Raw genomic sequence first — 22,300 nt, forward strand, 5'->3', positions numbered from 1 at the left:
TTAAGAAACCGTTATGTTTTTTAATATATATTTTTTTATTTATAAGCAGATCATTCTGTCTGCGCTGATAACATTACTTCCACTTTGTTTTTTTAAAAATAATTTCAAATACCATTATTTGACGCTATTAAATCATTATGAATGTAAGGGGACCCTCTGTGTAAAAATCTAAAATGTCATTTAGATTTTTATCAATATTACGTCATATTCAATCTTTTCAGTCAGTTTTACTCTAACTAAATAAGCTTATAATTTCAGACAAAAATAATGTTTTAGTTAATGAAAAAGCAAAATTTAACCAAATAGTGTATATATTAAACATGTATTATCATTTAACAAAACATGTATAGACTGTTCTGTGAAAAACAGTTTTCCTGAAATAACATTAAATAAAAAATACTTAAGTACAATAAGTAATAACAAGTATTGTAATACAATGTTATTTTTTCTCAACATACTTCCTTCAATAGTATGATTCACTATTGCTCGTAAAAACTTGCATTGAGGACATCAACATATAGGCAATATATTTAACCTCACATAAGTATATTAGACATGGAAGTAAACTTTTAGCTAACAAGCTTTTCTGGCTGAAAAACAATAATTTGCACACCAACCATATCATGAATAATACAGCTATTGAGAAAATGTTGACAAAATAAAACAATCTTTGTGTTAGCAGAGCAGGTCGTGACGCAGGAAAAAACAATACTAGCTGTGAATTTTGATGGCACAACATTTCGCCCATAATGAGTAGAAAGTGTGCAAATGAATAGTGTGCATTTGGGACATAGAAAACTGTGGCAATGTGTTGTCTCTGTATGTTCTTGTGGATATTTCCCCTAATGGTCCAACAATTACTCTATCATAGAATATAATTCAATTATCTTCCATAACAAAGAACATCATGTCTTCAGCTAAAAAACATAAATATGCAGCATTAAAACAGTTTTGTGGAAGCAGGCAGTGTGATTCCAGAGAATGCTGGGTTGTGTTTACACAAAGGGGTCTTAGTTTAATGGTATGTGGGCTATGTCATGTAATCCAGTGATATCCTTACACTAAACCATGCACACAACAATTAGTGTGGACAGCTGGGACTCCCCTATCGGCTACTGCTCTTCCTCTCACTATATAGTCATCTGCTGATCTTAACCGTGAGGATTAATTTATTTATAGTACTGTGGTTTTAATTTAGTAACACATACTGCATGGTATCTTACCTGAAAGTTGACGTTAGCAGGAACCAAATGGCAATCAGAGGTATTTCGTTGATGACAAGGCAAACTGGCCTGTAAAACATATATTTGACTTTTGAGACTATATTTACTACATTACAGATGTGTTTATATGATACCAATGCTATAATTATGTAGTTACGAGGGCAAGGACTAGGTATCAGTGTCATCTCTCCTCAGTGATCCAGCCACTACACAGCCTCTGTCAGCTAACTTTTAACATCCAATAGAAACCCTTAAAGGGAACTCTGGTATTAAGACTTGTTCGGCTTAACAAAACATAAATGCCGTCTATTACTGAAATATGTAGTAGAAAACCCATTACATTGTTTATACATACAGGGTTCGTACAGGTACTGCAAAATGAAATTCCAGGACTTTTCAAGGACTTCAATAATAGATCTCACTTATGTCTTCTTTTTCAAATTCTTAAAAAGAGAAATAGATAATTAAAAAATGGCATAATATTGTATTACAAAGTATACTACACTTTTACTACAGTACAACCCCTGTTAATATTCTTAAGGGATTTGTATTTGTGTATTCTTTGTTTTTATAACTGTACTGCCTCAATGATTTGATGTGTTCTACCGTGTAAGGAAAAAAAAAATCGGAAAAAAAAAAGATTTGCGTAACCACTCCGGAATCCTGATATGAATCAAACGATTCGCGATCCACCCTACGAAGATCCAATCAAAAACAAAAGATTCGCAAACCCGCTCCAAAGTCCCGATCTGAATCAAATGATTCACGATCCGCGCTCTGAAGTCCCGATCTAAATAATCATTCACAAACCATCAAATTATTTGACTTAGATCAGAACTTTGCATATCGAGAATCATTTGATTTAGATCTGGACTTTAAATCACGTATTGCAAATCATTTGATTTGAATCATTCAATTCGTGAAATGATTCACAAACCCACTGCGATTGAATTCAAATGATTCGCAATATGCGATTTGAAGTCCTGATCTAAAACATGATTTGCGGTACAATCTAAATCAAATGATTCAAGATACAAGATTTGAAGTCTCGTTCTGAAACAAATGATTCACAATACGCGATTCAACTGGAGTGCTCTGAAACGGTGAATAATTTTTGCAAAAATGGTTTAACTGATTCATAGTTTCAAAAAAATGGGTTTCACCCATCAATACATGGTTTTTACAAATGTTTCAAGCAATTTTACATTTCAAAAATGATTTGCTATTTTAATTTAATCTGGTTTTTGGTAGTGAATCTCTTGAAATGAATGATCGAAGTAACAGATTTGAATCATTCAGGGTTGCGTTTCCCAAAAGCATCGTTAGCCAACTATGGTCGCAAGTTCCGTCATTACCAACAGATTTGGTGTTTCATGACACCATAGTTCAAACAAACATTCGCAAACAGCGTTGCAAACTTATGTGGTTGGAACTACAGCTCTCGACCTGTGTTTAGAAGCATAGTTTCTTGCTAGTAAGACATATGGGCTCAATAAATTATGCTCTTGGGCACAATAAGCAAGCTAACGTGCAGTACAATCTATATCTTCCATTCGATCTAAATATAAATGCATTTTAATCTAGGTATTTTTGTGCATCCTCTATGAGTGCCGTTTTTGAATAGTGTGCATAAATGCCTAAGGGAACCCAGGAGTATGAATCAAACATCAAATAAAGCATCAAATAAATGACAGGGAACAAAAAAAATGTAATCTCTAATCAGATAAATAGCGGAAGTTATCACTTGGTGTCGTCATTAACAACGGCCCTGAGTTATTAAACTAATGTAGTTCAAACGACGAAGATGCGAATGTGTTTGGGAAAAGGTTGTGACTAGCTAGTTCGTTTCCACAACAATGCATCGTACTATGGAGGTTAATCAGCGAGTTACGTGGTTTTACGGGAAACGCACCACAGAGTGGTTCCAGCATAAATTACTCAATTGATTTGGTTCATCTGTTTCTCTTTTCGCATCTTCAGCCATATTTACATGACACTGTCAGTTCTACTACTTGCTTGGCTTAATTGTTTTCTGACATTAACTAAAATAAGATAAAAAGGTATGATGTTTCTTGAATTGTGTGAAAAGATATGTGCTTTTTGAAATAATTAAACACTTATTTAGATTACTATTTATTCAGATATACTGTCTTTTAATAAATCAAACACTTTTCAAGTACCTCTTCAGGAAAATTGCTATTTTCAAGGGTTTTCCAGACCTTAAATTTCAAAAAGTCAAATTACTTTAAGCACTTTAGGCACCTTGTACGAACCTTGATGCATATTTTTGACTATGGTGGGTGCCATTATTACAATTACATCAAATGGTTGCACTCGGTGAGCTACTGGCAATACCTGTTGCTATTTTTACCATGAAACAACTTGGAAAATAAAAAACTGATACGATGCCACATTATGCGGCTTTTGGTTGAAATTTTCAGTCAAAAGGCAACAGGAGAAGCGATGTAACATCTTTGTTCTCTCCACTTTAGCCCTGATGACTTTAAGGCTTTTAGTAAACCACAGCTACTGAAAGAACTTACAAATGGCAGAGACAAGAAACGCTAGATGCCATTCTGGCAGAATCTAAACATGCTGACGATTGTCAAGACTCTGCAGCCACTAAAGGAATTTCTTGGCGTGGATTTCACTCTATGTTCAGGGGCGTTTAGACGCCTTGTGGGGAAAAAAAATCGATGGTATGGCATTTGGTTTAAGCCTACACTTATATCCATCACCACCTCTATAAGCTCTTTCAGTAGCTGTGGTCATCATTTCAGTATTTTATGTTCAGAGTTGTGTTGCTGTAAAAATAGCAACAAGTAGCGTCAGTAGTTCACAGAGTGCAACCATTTGATGTAATTGAAATAACGGTTCTCCACACAGTCCAAAATATGTATAAAACGATGTGGATTTTTTCAAATAATACATTTTTATATTTTTTTTTACTACATATTTCAGTAAGAGACATCATGTAATTATGTGTCTGATAAATAACAAATAATTATTGCTCCATTTCTGCAATTGGATCAAGTAGTATGAATTATATTCCGCTGCTTACAAGGCTGCTAGAAGGATAGACTTCTCATGGACTTGGAAGGAGAAGAGGAAAAAAGCCAGGGACGAGTTCACCTATAGTACAAGCAGATCAACAGAGTCAGTGGTCAAAAATACAAGTTGTTGAACTGTCAAAGACAAACATAATCATGACGCCACTTACCAAGGCGAGCTTAAACTGCCATAGAGTGGGTTTGGACAACAGTTTTAAAGATGAAGGGAGGATGAACAACAGAGTAAGAGCAAAACTGAAAGATAAAAGAAAAAATGGTTTCGCTGAATACATCCATACATTAATAACAGATTTACTATACACTCAAACGGAGCAGAGAAATCCGATCAAGGGAGTCCCTGTTGCCAAAGCCCGTAATCTATCCCATGGAACTAGAGGACGCGGCTGCCTGATCTTTTTATACATCCTCACAGTCAACAAGAAAGATCCCAGCATGCAGGAAATGCATGAGATTCAGGGATGGCCTGCTGAGCACTCACACAATTACTTACATCATTCTCTTGGAGGAAAATGACCCTATAAGAGATGAATTACCTTTGTTGGACAAGAATCTGGCTCACCTTTTTAGCAGAAAGTAAAGCTGTTATTCAAATCGAAAGCGACACTGACAATGAGCTCCATTCATGAAACACAAGTAAAAGCCGTTCTGACAAAAACTTTAAAATCCATGAAAATTATATTTTCAAAATATTAGTTGGTATAAAAGAAATGTACACCTGCTCCCTTCCACATGTAAATGGTGTGTAAAACATTGCGTTCTTTTTGGCAAACTGATGACACTGAATTTTGATGCACTACTATAATATTTCAGAAGTTTGCTTGCCCTTTTTAACTTTGGGTCACTGTTACTTTTTACCCAGCCGTCAAATCAATGGAACAGGGGCGGTACAAATCCTACATGTACAATGACAGAACAACAATAGTTAATATTACTGGTTACTGTATTTAGTAATATGTAGTATGTTTCTGTTGTGGATATTCCAAATCACAGCAACCAAAAAAGTGCCACCAAAGTGTTCTCAAGCACCACCAGCTGAGCGTTTTTTTTTTGCCAGAGCACCTGGCATTTTTTCAACTACCTAAAAATGCTTTGGTGGACACACGTTATGGCATATGGCAACAGTTTTGTGGCAATCACTGACAAATTCTCGAAATCTGATGCAAATCAGTGAATGGCAATTGTACAGTATGTATTATCAAAGACGCAATCTAAGAGAAGTGCAATTCATCGCAAATGCTGGTGAGATATTTAGCATGCTACTCCTTGAGACTCTTGCAATATAAAATGTGTTTTGACCATAAATTACATGGGCGACAACCTACAGCCAATGAAATACAGCCAGTGCTTTCTCGCTGCAAATTAATGCACAGACAACTTGTATCACAACTTTATACCGTTTTTATAATTGTACAACTTGTTACAATTTCTCTTGTGTGGTCTTAAAGGATGAGTTCACTTCCAGAATAAAAACTTCCTGATAATTTATTCACCTCCATGTCATCCAAGATCCATGTCTGTCTTTCTTCAGTGGCAAAGGAGTTAAGGTTTTTGAGGAAAACATTCTCCATATAGTGGACTTCAATGGGAATCAATAGGTTGAAAGTCCAAATTACAGTTTCAGTGCAGCTTCAAAGGACTGTAAGATTGTAATAGGGATTAATTACATAATAATTTATAACTTAGCTCAAAGGGAATCGAATATGATTCAATAGGGAATTTGAACAGAATCGCTGTTTTACGGCTGTTTCAGAGTCGACGCGCGATTCATTCACAAGTCGTCTAACAGAAACTCTGCAATGGATATTACTATCCAGAATATAGTGAAAACACTATATATAAGCACAGTAGCAAAATCAGCAGTTTAAGGCAGTAACTTGTAAGCACGAAACACAAGATACTTAATAAAAATATGAATTTATTGGATAAACCTAACACATACAAACTAAACTAACACAAACACACGCATTCACACAGGTTGCAGAAAGAGAAAGTGAGGAAAGAATGAGTTTAAAGGAATGAAAATATGAAGTCCCAAGTTATAGCAATGTGCATTTGCTTAGACCTGAACAACCATCAATCACTTAATTAACCCTCGTATTGAGTCTCTCAAAGAGGTTATTAAACTTTATCAAATGCACCAGTTCAGTTAGAACCTGGAAGTTACTTGCGTTGCCTTTGTCTGTGAAGGGAATTCCTTTCGTCGCTCGTTCCAGAAAGGGTTTTCCCGAGGTTGCTGATTGGTTAGTGGTCGGTCAATGTGATGTCTTCTTGGGCGTTGCCTGATGATGCGGAGTTGTGCGCTGGTTAGAGTTCGGGTCCGCGAAGGCGTTTGGTCGGTCGCGGCTTGCACAAACTTAACTAGACACGAAACTCTCAACGGAAAGAAATAAGAATTAAAGTAATAGATAAGTGTGATGATCTCCTCATGTTTCCTTTAGATGAGGAGGCTGGCATTCAGGCCAGGCGGCGTCGAGACGCCGCGGCGCGAAGCACGTGAAGAGCGTTGTAAGGAGTGAGAAAAGTTGCAAGAGATAAGAGATTTGAGAGTGTCCTTGGTATTTAAACTCAGCTTTTGGACACCTCCCAAAATGATGTCTTGACCAATTAGAACATTGGCTGAACTCCGGTGGGCTGCTGGTTTCACCTTCCAAACCACAAATCACAATGTTATCTTATTAGTCCCGTGATCCCAAATTCCCGCTCTTTGCAGAGATAAATTTGGACATGATTTCTATAACAAGACTATAATACATTTCGCAAAGAATTGAATTACAGGAACATTTTGAGAATGCGATTTCCAACTCGGACATATCAAACATCAATATAAACCATTAAACTATTCAAGAGTTATCAAAAGGGACATACACAATGAGTGATTAAAACATAATAGACAAATGTATGGGTTACATATATGAATAGGAAATTATGCAGAGAAATGATGAGTTGCTCATGAGTCCTTTAAGCATAATTTTGGGTGCATATGTATATATGCATATAGGCAGTTTTCTGTGCCCTTCTGTGAGGGTCTGTTCTCTAAGCTGGGAGGTCAAAAGTTTAGGGAAGGAATTTCCGTTGTGTCCTGTGTGTGGGGGAAAACCAACCATATCGCTAATGACTTTAATCATGTGATGTTCAAAATGTGCATCTCTTTGACCATTAATCTTGGTTACTTGCTCCAAATTTGACAATCTCCTTATTCGAAGGATTTGATTATGAAGAAGTGTCTTTGTGTTAATTTTGCAAGTTCTTGGTTAGTTAGGTCTGCTTCAGGCTGGCGTTCTGGCGCCAGCTATGAAACGTCAGATTTATGATGGGCCTCTTGGAATGTACGTCTGTAGAAGTGTTCTAACTTCTAATAGACTCTCTTAAATTGTCTGATTCTCGCTGAAATACTACATATCCCCCTTTCGATCGGTGATGTGTTGTTGGCAGAAGACATCGACGAGCGCTGGAGAAACACAGGCAGAAGAAGCAGACACAAACACAGCAAACAACAAGACAACACTTCCAGGACAGTTACTGTACCGGTGCATGGCATTACGTTATTCGGGTACATGTAGTACCTGGAAAATGGTCGAATTCACATAGAAATTGTTGTTCAAATTTGTTCTCGTATAACGATGCTTTGATCAAATTTTGTGGTTAAATTTGTTTGTTTATTTAAGGTTTTAAATTTAGAGACGTTCTGGTGACATCTGTGGTAAAATGATTTGACCTATCTTGCATGGAGCTCTCTGGCTCCCATTCAGTTTAGAATGGTTTGCGGATATTAGGTGTGGCAAGTCAATCCTAATATCAGACCTTTGACCCTTGTAGGGTGGCTAGGAGTTTCACCTGCTAAAGCAAGAGGGGAAGGAAAGCAATAGGCAAGAGGAAAAAAAAACAAAACAAAGAAAATTAGCTGCGGGTTTTCCTAGTCAGGGTTGCGAGTACTATTGAGCTAGGATGGCAGGTGCAGCTGATGTGTCATGTACCTTAACATAGTGTCAGGTGTTCTACCTGGGGTGAGGATAGTTGCATGTTGTAAAACTATGTTAAACTGAGATTTGAATATTCTACTCGTGGGAAGAATATATTTGTCAAAGGTGTTATCAGTAGGTGTGGTTACCTCTGGGTTGTGAATGTTAATTGTGTAGTGTATGTATGGTCAGATCTGTTTCAGTCTGTTTTGGCTCCCCCTTTTCTTGTAGGTCGGTGAAGATGCTCTCTGCATCCTTGGCTTGGATGAGGGTGTGTTCAGATGGGGGTCAGTCCAGCAAGGCAGGAAGTTCTTTAGCAGACAGTCGGAGGTAGTTTGGCATGGCTGTGTGAAGCTGGGGTGCAAAACTTTGTCTCCTATGTTGCATTTCACTTGTGATGCCTTCTGGTTGTGGCAGACTTTCTGACCTTCTGTGCTTTAGTGGTTGCTGTTGCACAGACATGAATGTGGTTCATGGAGTTGAAGTTCATTTGACAGTTTCTTTGTAAGTGATGGGTGACTGAGGTGATGTTCTTTGGTACCTCAGAGTTTTCATCAGCGGTTGGCCGTGAGAGACTTGTTTGTTCTGGGTGGTTGTTGAACAGGTGCTTGTCATCTCTGATGCGGTGGTGTACCAGGTGATTGTCGGCCTTCCGTTCTGTCGCTGGTCACAGCGAGCATGACTTCTGTTTCTAGTCATTCGTGTCTAGCTGGTTTTCAAGGAACTCTTTCAGTTGTTTCATGACTTGTTCCATGTCTTCTGAGGGTGAACAGTCTTGTTCTTGTGTAGACTTAGCACTGTGGGTGTCTAAGTGGTGCTGATGTGGGTTCTGTCTTTGCTTACCCACTCTAGTTGTTGTTGGACAAGCCGGTCGTTTGGCTTTGCACGTCCAGTTAGGTTTCCAGCTGATCCTTTCTTTTGGGCTTCTTGAGAAGTGTGGCTGGTCCCATGGCTTTTCCCAGCGGTTGGGCTGATAGCTGTTGTGGACATGGGGCTCACGTTCTCTTTGCTCTTGATGGAAGACTCGGGTGTTGTGATGCCACTGGGTGTCGTCCAGTGCAAGGCTTGAGTCTTCGGTTACAGAGTTCAAGAGTGTGGAGGTTTTGTTACCTTTCTTTGAGGTCAACTTTTGCTTGGTGTAGGCCTTCTGTGTTAGATCGCGCAACTGTTGGATGGTCATGGAGCGCGGACAGGCCATGACGCAGAGGTGACGACTGACTCCAGGGTGCAGATTTTTCAGGAAAAGGCTTTTGAAATTCACCTCTTCTTCAAGGTCAAGTTTGTTGTGTGCACCGAAGTAGGCTTTTCGGAGTCGGTTGTAGTAGGTTTGTGGCGTCTCTTGTCGACCTTGTTTGGTCTCCAAGGCGGTTAACAGTCCATATTCAGACTCAGGGTCTGTAAACTCTTTGATCAGGACCTCACAAAGTAGCTGGTAGTTTGACTTTGTGTGACTGAGTTGTCGATCTATGAAGTTTCGTACCTCGACACTTGACGTTGCTCTTAGGAGGTACAACCTGTCTCTGTCAGTCACGTGAGGTCTCATTTCTAAATGAAAATTAATATCTTGCAGGTGGGCCTGGATGTCGTGGCCCTCTTTGGAGTTCGGGTCAAACTGGCTGATGCTTTTAGACAGCTTGTTGAGGTCTTTGATGGTCAACCCAGGTGCAGTTCCAAGGACTGCTTGGATGGGGTTTCTGCTTTCAGTGGCAGGAAAGAGCTGTGTGGCGAAGGCCAGTGAGGTTTCGGGTGGTGGCCCTTCGCTTCTTTCATTGAATGCCAGTTCTTGGATGTGAGACTTAGCTCTGCTCAGCAGTGGTGAGGCTGAGATATGCTTCGCTCTTCTTGGCTCTTGTTCCAGCTCATAAGCATATTTTAACTCTTTTCTGACCACGTAGAGCTCATTGTTGGCATCGTCTAGATGTTGGGTCAGATTGTCTATGTCAGTGCTGTACCTTTCAAGGTGGTTTTCTAAGGCACTGATTTCAGCATTCTTGTCGCTGATGTCGTTCTTGGCTTTCTCTAGTAGCTGTTCGGCATACTGGAGTCTGTTTACCAGGTCTCCCTGGGCAGCCTTTGCTTGTTGCTGGTCAAGTTGAGCTGTTGCCAGGGCTGCTTGGAGCTTTTTAACTTGTTCCGTTGTTTCCTGCTCCCTCTCGTTGGGTGCTTTGAGTTGATCTTGAACTTTCACTTCCAGCTTGTCTATGCGGCGTTGAGCACGTGACAGCTCCTCTTGAAGATGGGTGATGTGCTTGTCGCTCAGTTTCAGCTGGGTTGTGAAGGCATCGCTTAGGGAGCTGGTGATTTTGACTAGCTCCTCGTGGTTGTTGTTCTGGCTTGAATCTTGTGTCAGGAACCTTCTCATTACGAATAATAACAGTTCAAAGGTCTTGGGGGTGAGGCTGTCCGTCATGCCACTCAGCCAAGTGTTCACATCTTCCCCGTGGGCAAGGGGGTCTGCAGTCTGTGGCATGTTGGCACACCGAGGAGAAGGGAGACTGACACAGATCTGTGTGAGGTAGAAGCCTATGTGTGGTGGGACAACTAAGTGTTGTGTCAGTGATTGTGAACCCCTAATGAAGTGTGGCGAAGATAGTGTTGGTCTCAGGGTGTCTAGGTAGACTAGTGATGTGAAGACTTCGTCACTCTAATGAGGAAGAGGAAAAAAAAGAGAAAAAGGTGAAAACAAGTCAGTGAAATAAAACAATTCCCTTTTCCAATGTGAGGAATTTTACTTGGATTTGTAAAAAGGTAAACAATATTATTATATCTCTGTTCGAGACGTGAGAATATAATAATAATGCCGGTATCTCTTTTCTTAGTCTGACAGGATTGACACAGAACACCTTACAGTTGGACCGCTTACCAAGGAGGCTTCGAAAGCGACTGGTGTTCAACACTTAACTCTGAAAATTGATCTCAGTATGGAATGAGATGCCAAAATTTTGGAATGCGTTTTCCAATTCAGGGAGGTTAGGAAGAACGAAGGAGGGTTCGATTACAATCAAATTCATAAGGATGATTACTGTTCTTTGACAAGATTTTGCATTTCATTCACTTAGAATCGATTGATGGTTCTTACAGGTCCCTGCAAATGTGAGGAGTAAAGAAAGAAGAAAGCAGGAGAGACTTGGGTAGAAGGGAAGGGAAGGAGACTCAGTAAATTGAGTGGATCGGGTCCACTCACAGGCTGCGTGGCTGTTATACCCAACCAGAGTAGAACGTTGTTTATTGTTGGTGCACAACTAATAAAACAACAATAAAATTTGAGTGAAAGAGAGTTGTCTTTCTAATTTATTTGAACTCGTAGTGAGGGATAACAGTGTCTCCTATTAAAGCTCAGGTGTGTCGTTCCCAAGCTAGGATACAAGGAGGTAAAGGAGAAAGGTAAAGTAGAATGAAATTAAAAGTAATAAATGGCAAAATAATCAAAATGAAATTAAGTGCAGGAGGAAAAACACAAAATAAACAAATAAAATAAAATAAAAATGGAGGTTAATTGTATAACCAAGAGAGGAAGAAATAGGGGTAAAAACGCAATTAAAGAAATGAGTAAGTGTGATTCTGAATAGAATCTGTTGATAGGGGTAAATCAATTAATTAGGTAAAATAAGTTGCCCTTAACTTTCAAAGTTCAAGGCTTATTAGTACCTAAAATGATTGACCTAAAAGAGAGAATACTAGAAATAATGATCATATGAAATGACCAGATGAGGAAATTCAAATGAGTCCAAATAAATTTAATGTTTGAATTAAATTTGAATTTGTCACAATTAATAATTGTGAAGTTATTCCCCTTTCTAGTAAAATGCATATAAAGTGGTAAAGTTAGAAAATTGAGAAATAGGACAGAAAAATAGACCAACAGGTGTATTAGTTCAGAGGTTTAAAGGGTTAAATCACTTTAGCTTTGCCCACACACACTGTATTCAACCACTGGATGTTAATGCTAACTGCTAACCTTTGAGGCTAATCTTTAGCATAGACTTCAATGTAAAAGCAACAGTTTCGTTAGCTTAGCAACACCGTAGAGTTTGTTTATAGTATGACGTCAATGTGCTGCGCGTGCGCAGTTCAGAGTTGCTCCGGAAGTAGGTTAAGACTTCCGAGTCACCATCGTAGCTACGGCAACCAAAACAAACTATAGTGAGCTAAGCACATGAAGCATTACATTGCAAGTTCAGTTAAGCATGTTACATGAAATGGCAGCGCATTTCAACACTGTACACATAACAAGACCACTTCTAGTTGGTTTTGCGATGTGGCGCTTTAAACTCTTAGTTCGTTCAGAGTTGGATTTAAACTTTATTTAAGTGGCAGCTTGGCGCTGCAAATGAGGAAACAAAATAATAACTGATCTCGGCGGATCATAAATCTCCGTGCCAGTTTCTCTGAGCACGTAGACACAACAGATTTTATTCGCTGTTGTTTAGAGTTAAATTTACTTGATCAAGATTTAAAACACTCCCGTTTAAATCGCACTGTTTCACTTAGTGAACAGACACAAACAGGCAAGCATTATTTCTAATGTTTAACCAGGGGAGTCAAATTACATAGTTGCTTTGACAATGGAACACGCATTGACAATTAAACTATGAATAATAAGGCCTTTAAAAATAGATTGAGGGACACGCTCAAACTATTCTTTATCCGTCGATTTATTTTCACTTTTATTTACTGTAGTTTAGCTCCGTTCAGCTAATGGTGACTGAGATTCCCTGCCGGGAATATAGCAATTGAATGGCACTGGAACACGCAATGACATTAATTCAACTATAGATAAGGCATTACAGAAAATGAGGGACACGCTCAATTTCGACCTTATTGTACGATCTCAGACCTTAACTTTAAACTCACTTACTACAGTTTAAAAAGTAGAGAGGCGGTATCGAGTTACAGCCCTCTGCATTCACTCTAGGTTTCATTCATTCAAGCGGGCGGCCGCGCTGCTTACGTCACACACACACACGCACATACAGTCTAGACTCAGACGCTCTCATCCACAGAAATAGAAAATATTAAATAACTTGGTTGTGCTTACAATTTAGATTAAACTGCCCGCATTCTCCACCAATATATGTAAGATTGTAATAGGGATTAATTACATAATCATTTATAACTTAGCTCAAAGGGAATCGAATATGATTCAATAGGGAATTTGAACAGAATCGCTGTTTTACGGCTGTTTCAGAGTCGACGCGCGATTCATTCACAAGTCGTCTAACAGAAACTCTGCAATGGATATTACTATCCAGAATATAGTGAAAACACTATATATAAGCACAGTAGCAAAATCAGCAGTTTAAGGCAGTAACTTGTAAGCACGAAACACAAGATACTTAATAAAAATATGAATTTATTGGATAAACCTAACACATACAAACTAAACTAACACAAACACACGCATTCACACAGGTTGCAGAAAGAGAAAGTGAGGAAAGAATGAGTTTAAAGGAATGAAAATATGAAGTCCCAAGTTATAGCAATGTGCATTTGCTTAGACCTGAACAACCATCAATCACTTAATTAACCCTCGTATTGAGTCTCTCAAAGAGGTTATTAAACTTTATCAAATGCACCAGTTCAGTTAGAACCTGGAAGTTACTTGCGTTGCCTTTGTCTGTGAAGGGAATTCCTTTCGTCGCTCGTTCCAGAAAGGGTTTTCCCGAGGTTGCTGATTGGTTAGTGGTCGGTCAATGTGATGTCTTCTTGGGCGTTGCCTGATGATGCGGAGTTGTGCGCTGGTTAGAGTTCGGGTCCGCGAAGGCGTTTGGTCGGTCGCGGCTTGCACAAACTTAACTAGACACGAAACTCTCAACGGAAAGAAATAAGAATTAAAGTAATAGATAAGTGTGATGATCTCCTCATGTTTCCTTTAGATGAGGAGGCTGGCATTCAGGCCAGGCGGCGTCGAGACGCCGCGGCGCGAAGCACGTGAAGAGCGTTGTAAGGAGTGAGAAAAGTTGCAAGAGATAAGAGATTTGAGAGTGTCCTTGGTATTTAAACTCAGCTTTTGGACACCTCCCAAAATGATGTCTTGACCAATTAGAACATTGGCTGAACTCCGGTGGGCTGCTGGTTTCACCTTCCAAACCACAAATCACAATGTTATCTTATTAGTCCCGTGATCCCAAATTCCCGCTCTTTGCAGAGATAAATTTGGACATGATTTCTATAACAAGACTATAATACATTTCGCAAAGAATTGAATTACAGGAACATTTTGAGAATGCGATTTCCAACTCGGACATATCAAACATCAATATAAACCATTAAACTATTCAAGAGTTATCAAAAGGGACATACACAATGAGTGATTAAAACATAATAGACAAATGTATGGGTTACATATATGAATAGGAAATTATGCAGAGAAATGATGAGTTGCTCATGAGTCCTTTAAGCATAATTTTGGGTGCATATGTATATATGCATATAGGCAGTTTTCTGTGCCCTTCTGTGAGGGTCTGTTCTCTAAGCTGGGAGGTCAAAAGTTTAGGGAAGGAATTTCCGTTGTGTCCTGTGTGTGGGGGAAAACCAACCATATCGCTAATGACTTTAATCATGTGATGTTCAAAATGTGCATCTCTTTGACCATTAATCTTGGTTACTTGCTCCAAATTTGACAATCTCCTTATTCGAAGGATTTGATTATGAAGAAGTGTCTTTGTGTTAATTTTGCAAGTTCTTGGTTAGTTAGGTCTGCTTCAGGCTGGCGTTCTGGCGCCAGCTATGAAACGTCAGATTTATGATGGGCCTCTTGGAATGTACGTCTGTAGAAGTGTTCTAACTTCTAATAGACTCTCTTAAATTGTCTGATTCTCGCTGAAATACTACAGGACTCTACATAAGGGTCTTATCTAGCGAAATGATCGGTCATATTCTAAAAAACAAAACAAAAAAAAAAACATAATTTATATACTTTGTCACCCTAAATGCTGGTGTTGCGCTAGCTCGACCTCACACGTTACGTGCTAAAACAACGATGTCGGGCCATTTTGAAGTTGGAGGGGAAAATGAGATGGAGTTATACTACGCCCTACACTACTTTCTTTAACCAAAGTACACAGACAAAGAACTAACCATGCATGACCTTTCCAACATTACGTAATGATCTTTCATTTTCATTACGAAATGACTGATCGTTTTGCTTGAAAAGACCCTTATTCTTTGTCTGGGATCATGTAGAGCCCTTCGAACCTACAACGAAACTGCAATTTGGACCTTCAACCCATTGGCCACTACTGAAGTCCACTATATGGAGAAAAATCCTGAAATGTTTTCCTCAAAAACCTTAATTTCTTTATGACTGAAGAAAGAAATACATGGACATCTTGGATAACACGTGGTGAGTAAATTATCAGGAATTTTTATTCTAGAAGTGAACTAATCTATTATCCTTAGCAGTCGTCTTGTACATATACTTACATCTAGTGGCAGGGATGTACCGTCACGCAAATGTTTACAAGTGCATCATTTACAGTCAGCTATGATTGATTAATTCTGTAAACAAAACTGTATAGTAAATGGTTAACCAGAATAAAGGGTGCTACCATACACTTGGCACAATGGGACGCCAGGGGCAAGTGCTTTTTGCTAGTTCCAACGCAGTTATCATTTTCACGTCCAGCGCCACATTGTTTAAATAGCAATTGCACGAACATCTGTTCGCCCATGGGCTTGCTGGTTTAAAAAAACGAGGTGTGTTTAGGTGCATTGTTGGTGTGTTGCTGTTTTAAGCAAATGAAAACATTGACCAAATAAAACCTGGTCTAAATTCAATAGCGCAGTATTACTTTTATTTATTTAAAGAGTGCGTTAATAATATGCGCCTATAGGTGGGTGCACAACACACGTTATATATGAAGAGAAATCCTGAAATGTTTTCCTCAAAAGACAATTTCCTTACGACTAAAGAAAGAAAGACATGAACATCTTGGATGACAAGGGGGTGAGTACATTATCTGTACATTTCTGTTCTGAAAGTGAACTACTCCTTTAAAACAGACCAATGAGAAAATTAATTTCTGACCCTGCAAAAACAGACTAAACTAAGAAACTGAAAAATTCTTAAGTGAATAGTCAAAGAATTAATTTCGACCAAGCCCTTGCACCTGCAGATTAGCGTGGACATATCAGTATCTCAAAATCTCTTCGATATCATTAACTACCCGTAATCCCACTGTGCCCTCCATTATAATGAGATGTGTTTCGCAAACATGGTAAGAGGGAATATACTGAGAAAGATTTTGAGGCGGAGATACATAAAGAGACAAAGGAAAAGGAGAAAGGGTGACGGGTAAATGGATGGTGAAGGATTACCTGAGGAACAGCTGAGTCTCTCTGGACAGCAGGGTCTTGATCTTTATCAGCACATTCAAGCTGCACCATGTGTTAGCCACTTTATCCTGTCAACAAACACATGCTGTCAAAGTCACTAAACTAATGCGCTCCGGACAGAATGACACAATGAGAACGAATGATACACTGACCGCAAGGTCAGTTTTCAAGTTCCTTATGAACAGTTGTTTCAACTAGTGTAAATTCAGGGGTGTCAACTCAAGTCAATTTAAGAACAAAACTTCACCTTAAACTTTATGCTTTAATAACTAATATTGGGGTAACATTTAAATTAGGGCCGGGACTTTAACGCGTTAATTTAGATTAATTAATTACACAAAAATAACGCGTTAATTTTTTTTAACGCATTTTAATCGCACTAAGTTTTGCACCGCGGAACGTTTCTCACTGGGTGAGATTCGGCGGACCGATTATACTGGAGCACAAACTAGCGTTCAGACAAGCCAAAGAACTTATACCAAAGAAGCTGCGTCCGTCCTAAATAGTATTGAATGTCCCAAATCGTAGTATGTTTAAAAAGTATTCCAAAGATTCCCGGATGGTCTACTACTTAACGATCAATGCACACTCTTAACTGCTAATATTGCCCGCAACACACTGCGCCGTGAACGAGGATTCGATTAGAACTACAAACACGCATAAAAAGTGTTAAAAAACTACAAACATGGAGGATATACGCGACCAACGGACAGGTAGAGAAAGGGGGTTGAGTGATAAATAATCAGTGTGTAACCTGATGATATCTATTTTTTTAAATGTTATCCGCGTTATATTCCATGTGCAGCAACATTTATAATGATAGGTTTGGTCATTAACGTTTAAATGCATAATTAAGCAAACACAAGAGCAGAGTTCTCGGAATGAAAGACTCGTTAAAGAACGTGCCTCTTGCTACCCTATGCTTGCTACACTTCATGGCAATATTGCACTGGTCTGTTGGACTTGGTTGAACAAAAATAAACAATATTTTGTTGCTTAAGCTTATGTATTCAGTCATTATTCAATGGTATACTAAAAATCCATGTAAAAATCTTAATTCTCACTGTTCTCAGGTCAAATATTTATATGCGATTAAAATGCGATTAATTTCGATTAATTAATTACAAAGCCTCTAATTAATTAGATTAAATTTTTTAATCGAGTCCCGGCCCTAATTTAAATATATGCAGATGCCTTTAGATTACATATACATACAATATTAAGTTAAAATGGTAACGCTTTACAATAAGGTGCCATTTGTTAACATTAGTTAATGTATTAACTAACATGAATGAAACATGGACAATACATTTATTACACTAGTTATTAATCTTTGTTAGTTAGTTAATGAAAATACAGCCATTCATTCTTAGTTCATGTTAACTAATGTCAACTAATAAACCTTATTGTAAAGTGTTACTGATTTGGTAAATAGAAACAGCCTTGAGATTTCTTAAAAATAGTGTATGAAATTATTCAGCAATGTTTTTTTTTTGTTTGTTTTCAATAATGTTGCAACTCAAGAAAATATCCTTTTCTGAAATAACCACAAATTTATGATCATGCCTGCAAAATTAGCACTGACATATACGGTAAGTATTTTTAAACGGTATGTGGCGTTTGAAGAGAAAGCACATAAGTGGCATTACTCAGCGTAATCATTTCCCAACTGAAAGCGCAATAAAAATTCCTGTGGGCATTCTTGGGGGGCATTGGTACAAAGGGCAAGGGTGAAGTATTACACTCCCATTAATTTTCCCGTCAAGTAACCGTGATGTCAAAAAAAGCTATGCACTTATTTGTAAACTTATGGACAGAGGGTTAAATGACTGTCTTAATGCATGCCAAGGACATTAATAACGTCACAGAGGTTGCAAAGACTGTGGTTTTACCACATACGAAAGACCAAATTGCACCCTTTAGGAAACTGATCCGTTCCGAGTGCCCGTTGACCTTTCTGCTGGGGTACCGACATGTGATTCCACAAAGACTGGTGGCCTTTAACAGTTGTGCAACAACAGAATTAGTAAATGTTACGAAAGTTTCAGCCCTGCTTCTGAGAAATTCTCCGTAGTGCTCACTCCTCGAAAACACAGCTGCTGCCTTTCACAGCTGTGTGAAGACGAGTGGACACTACAGCTGAAGATGAGACCCACTTTGAAAAATGTCTGGGTGGTTTTTGTCTATACAGTGAAAGTCAATGAGGCCCACTGACAACTGTCAAACCATTGACTTTCATTGTGTGGTCCAAAAAAAAACTTGCCCTACTTGCCCAGCTGATTAATCTCAGTACATTAAGACTGAAATATTTCAGTTGAGGTCAAAAGTTTACATACACCTTGCAGAATCTGCAAAATGTTAATCATTTTACCAAAATAAGAGGGATCATACAAAATGTTTTGTGTGATTTCTGTTTCTCTTCATAACAGAAAATATCACAGAATACCACTTTTTTTTTTTTTTTTTAGCATTTTTGTGTATTTGAACCCATTCCAACAATGACAGTATGATTTTGAGATCCATCTTTTCACACTTAGAAGTTAGAACAACTGAGAGACTCATATCCAACAAGGGGGGGGGGGGGGGGGGTCATTGTTAGAAAGGGTTCAAATACACAAAAATGCTGACAAAACAAAGAATTTGTGGGACCTAAAGGATTTTTCTGAAGAACATCAGGCAGGGTCAGAAAGCTCTCAAAATTATTTAAAAATATCTTAATATGTGTTGCAAAGATGAACAGAGGTCTTACTGGTTAATTAATGACAGAGTTTTCATTTTTGAGTGAACTATTCATTTAAATATGAATTTTGGATATTTTCTTTTCAGTAGTCTGAAAGAAGACATGTTATGGAAGCAAAATAAGCCTAAAATCTCAAAACTGACCAGTCCACGGAAAAGAAAAATGGTTTTATCTGTAGCATCATGCCTAAATGTATTTTTTTTTTAAATAGCAAGGCAGACAAATATCACCTAGCTTTACCATCATCTGATGTATACATGATAGCAACAGCCAAGTCTCGCTTAGCGCTCCCTCCGTCACAAATGCTCAAGGCTCTAGGTTAGAATTACTCACACCTTGTGTATTATGTTAGCCTCGTGTCAGGTAAATGCATGATATATTCCGGGCCCTGAGCCCTACAGAATTTTCAATTACTTCTCACAACACAGCTACTCTGACAACAGGGTTTTTGGGTGCATTTCAAAAGCAAGCCACAGTACGTGTATACCGTGTATTTCAGTATTGACTTACAAAAGAGATCATAGCTGGCTTTAGACAACGAACAGGACACAGCTCTGGTTTTCCAATAAACCCAACGTGTTTACTAATCAGATCTAAAGGATAAATCCTGCACTAGACACAAGGGGTTTTATATTGAGGTAATCTATGACTATAGAAAGATCTGACTGGCAAGATGTGCATTAAGTCAGTTCTATTTGCATTAATATCACAGATCCAGAATTTGCACACCGTTTACAGTTTACTGTATGTATCTACATAGGATTCTATCAACAGTGTATTTATGCATTCATGCATGCATGCAAAGAAAAATGTAATGCATGTGGATATGGATTTCAAGGGCATTTCCAAGCCGACCCTGCATTAAAAATTTTATAACATGCAAGCAGAGAGCTGAATAAGCATCACAAGCATCACACTATAATGATGTGTTTAAAACTCACTCCTTAAGCAATAAATATGACTGATTTACATACATTTTACCTCAGTGTTTTACATAAGTAAAGCTCAAAGCCCAATAGCCAATTGTGCAAATAATGTTGTGAATGTTAGCAAATAGTTAGTCTCGCGTAGCCAGACCTTCAGACTGACGGCTGAAGGTCTGGAATTCATGGCAGCTTTCATTGGCCAAGGCCCGCCCATAAGGCCGTTTGATCGACATGTCAAACAACCAATCACAGTACTTTTCGTCCAGCGTCACGTTTCAGTGCATGGAAATGCCCCCACAACTACAGACTGGCATGCAACAAGTCAGTCAATGAAATAACCAGCATTGAAGGTTAAATAAGAAGAGGGAGAACAGTCAGTAATTTGTTCACGAACGTCGCAAATGTGTATAACAACTATGGCGTCTGCATAAGCACATTTTAGCAAAACGCCGAGTAAATCAGTCTGCGCTTTGTTTCCCGGCGGACCGAAAATAAACGCGGCACTCGCGTCTCCCGGATATCCGATCAAATTCAACTAATCAGATCACGACTTCGACATTCCTGAAGTGTTTCCAGTTAAGTCTACCATATGCATCAGACGTTTAGCCAACGTTCCGTGGGCGTGACGTCTTAGGCTGAGACTAGCAAATAATAAACATGTATTTCTCAATTTTCCAGTACTTCTCAGTACTGGCTCACGAGAATCAAATTCTTTTAAAGTAACCTATTTAGATGAACTTAAAGTAGTTTGCAATTGCTTTGTGATGACACATATCGATTATGTGAATTACCTCAAACAAACCCCGATCAACAGGAAAAAGGCGATTGAGAACTTGTAGAGGTTGTTCAGGGTCCGACAAAAAGGGCATCCAGCAGAGGGCAAAGGTCACCAGTACAGTCATGGAGATCTTGGCTAAATGAAAAAATCTGGGTACACAAAAATTCAACAATATATTATAATTATACATTTTTCGGTAACACTTTACAATAAGGTTCATTAGTTAAACATTAGTTAATGTATTAACTAACATGAACTAACCATGAGCAATACATTTGTTACTGTATTTACTAATCTTTATTAACGTTAGTTAACGGAAATACAGTTGTTCATTGTTTGTTCATGTTAGTTCACACTGCATTAACTAATGTTAACAAAATTTTAATAATGTATTAGTAAATGATGAAATTAACATTAACAAAGATTAATAAATGCTGTATGAGTCCAGTTCATTATTAGCTCATGTTAACTAATGTGGTTAACTAATGTTAACTAATGAACCTTATTGTAAAGTGTTACCCATTTTTCTTTCAGTTTGTCTCTGTGAACATAAAGATATTTTAACCTTATAAATATACTGAAATATCATTGTTTCAACCAGGAATAACATTTTCTGTTACCCTAACAATTCCAAGGGGCTCTCTTCTACATATTTTTTAAATCTATCTGTCATAAAATACTATTTATTTAATATTAATAACTGGAAACAAAATTCTTAAGGTGTTTTACACATTCCATTTTTTTCCGTAATTAATGGGTCATAAATCAGGTCACTTGACTACTTGAGTTGAGACAACTTACTCTCAGATTTTCAGTGTACTGTATACTGCAGCAACTAACACCTCTCAGCTGTAGATATACAGTTGCACGCACAGGCATAGCAGGGAGGGTCAGGCATGACCAGAGAGTCATCTGGACATGTCTCTTCCCAGGCATACTAATCCACCAATGCATCTGCCTCCAAATGCCCTTGGTACATTGTTACTAAATCAACAAATGTAAGCAAAGAGCAGTGCTTGCACTGAGACTGGTGTAAAAATGTCCTGCATACTGAATTGAATAGTGCTGAAGCACCAAATGCTGAACATTAAGGATTTGTTATTCTCAGGAATAAATAAGGCACACAGGCTGTGATGCTTTCAGCTGGATTGAAAGATGGGACACTTGCAGCTAAAGTTGTAATTAGCAATGTCAACAGAATTGTTAACTAATCGTAGGCGATTTTACATTTAACGGGGCTTTTTCACTTGTAAGTATAATTCATAT

The 22,300-nt window shown here is 38.3% G+C and overlaps 1 protein-coding gene across 1 annotated transcript in view; it reads right to left on the reverse strand.

Moving 5' to 3' along the window:
• alg6 (ALG6 alpha-1,3-glucosyltransferase) overlaps positions 1-22,300 on the reverse strand; it is a 35,032-nt gene that overhangs the window by 7,367 nt on the left and 5,365 nt on the right. Inside the window, exons 8-12 of the mRNA XM_073852267.1 lie at positions 21,048-21,183; positions 16,573-16,658; positions 4,444-4,528; positions 4,285-4,355; positions 1,224-1,292 (exon numbers count right to left, since the gene is read on the reverse strand). Coding sequence (XP_073708368.1) covers positions 1,224-1,292; positions 4,285-4,355; positions 4,444-4,528; positions 16,573-16,658; positions 21,048-21,183 — 447 coding nt within the window. The remainder of the gene's footprint in view (positions 1-1,223; positions 1,293-4,284; positions 4,356-4,443; positions 4,529-16,572; positions 16,659-21,047; positions 21,184-22,300) is intronic.

Source organism: Garra rufa, chromosome 12, assembly GCF_049309525.1.
Source record: "Garra rufa chromosome 12, GarRuf1.0, whole genome shotgun sequence".
Lineage (NCBI taxonomy): Eukaryota > Metazoa > Chordata > Actinopteri > Cypriniformes > Cyprinidae > Garra > Garra rufa.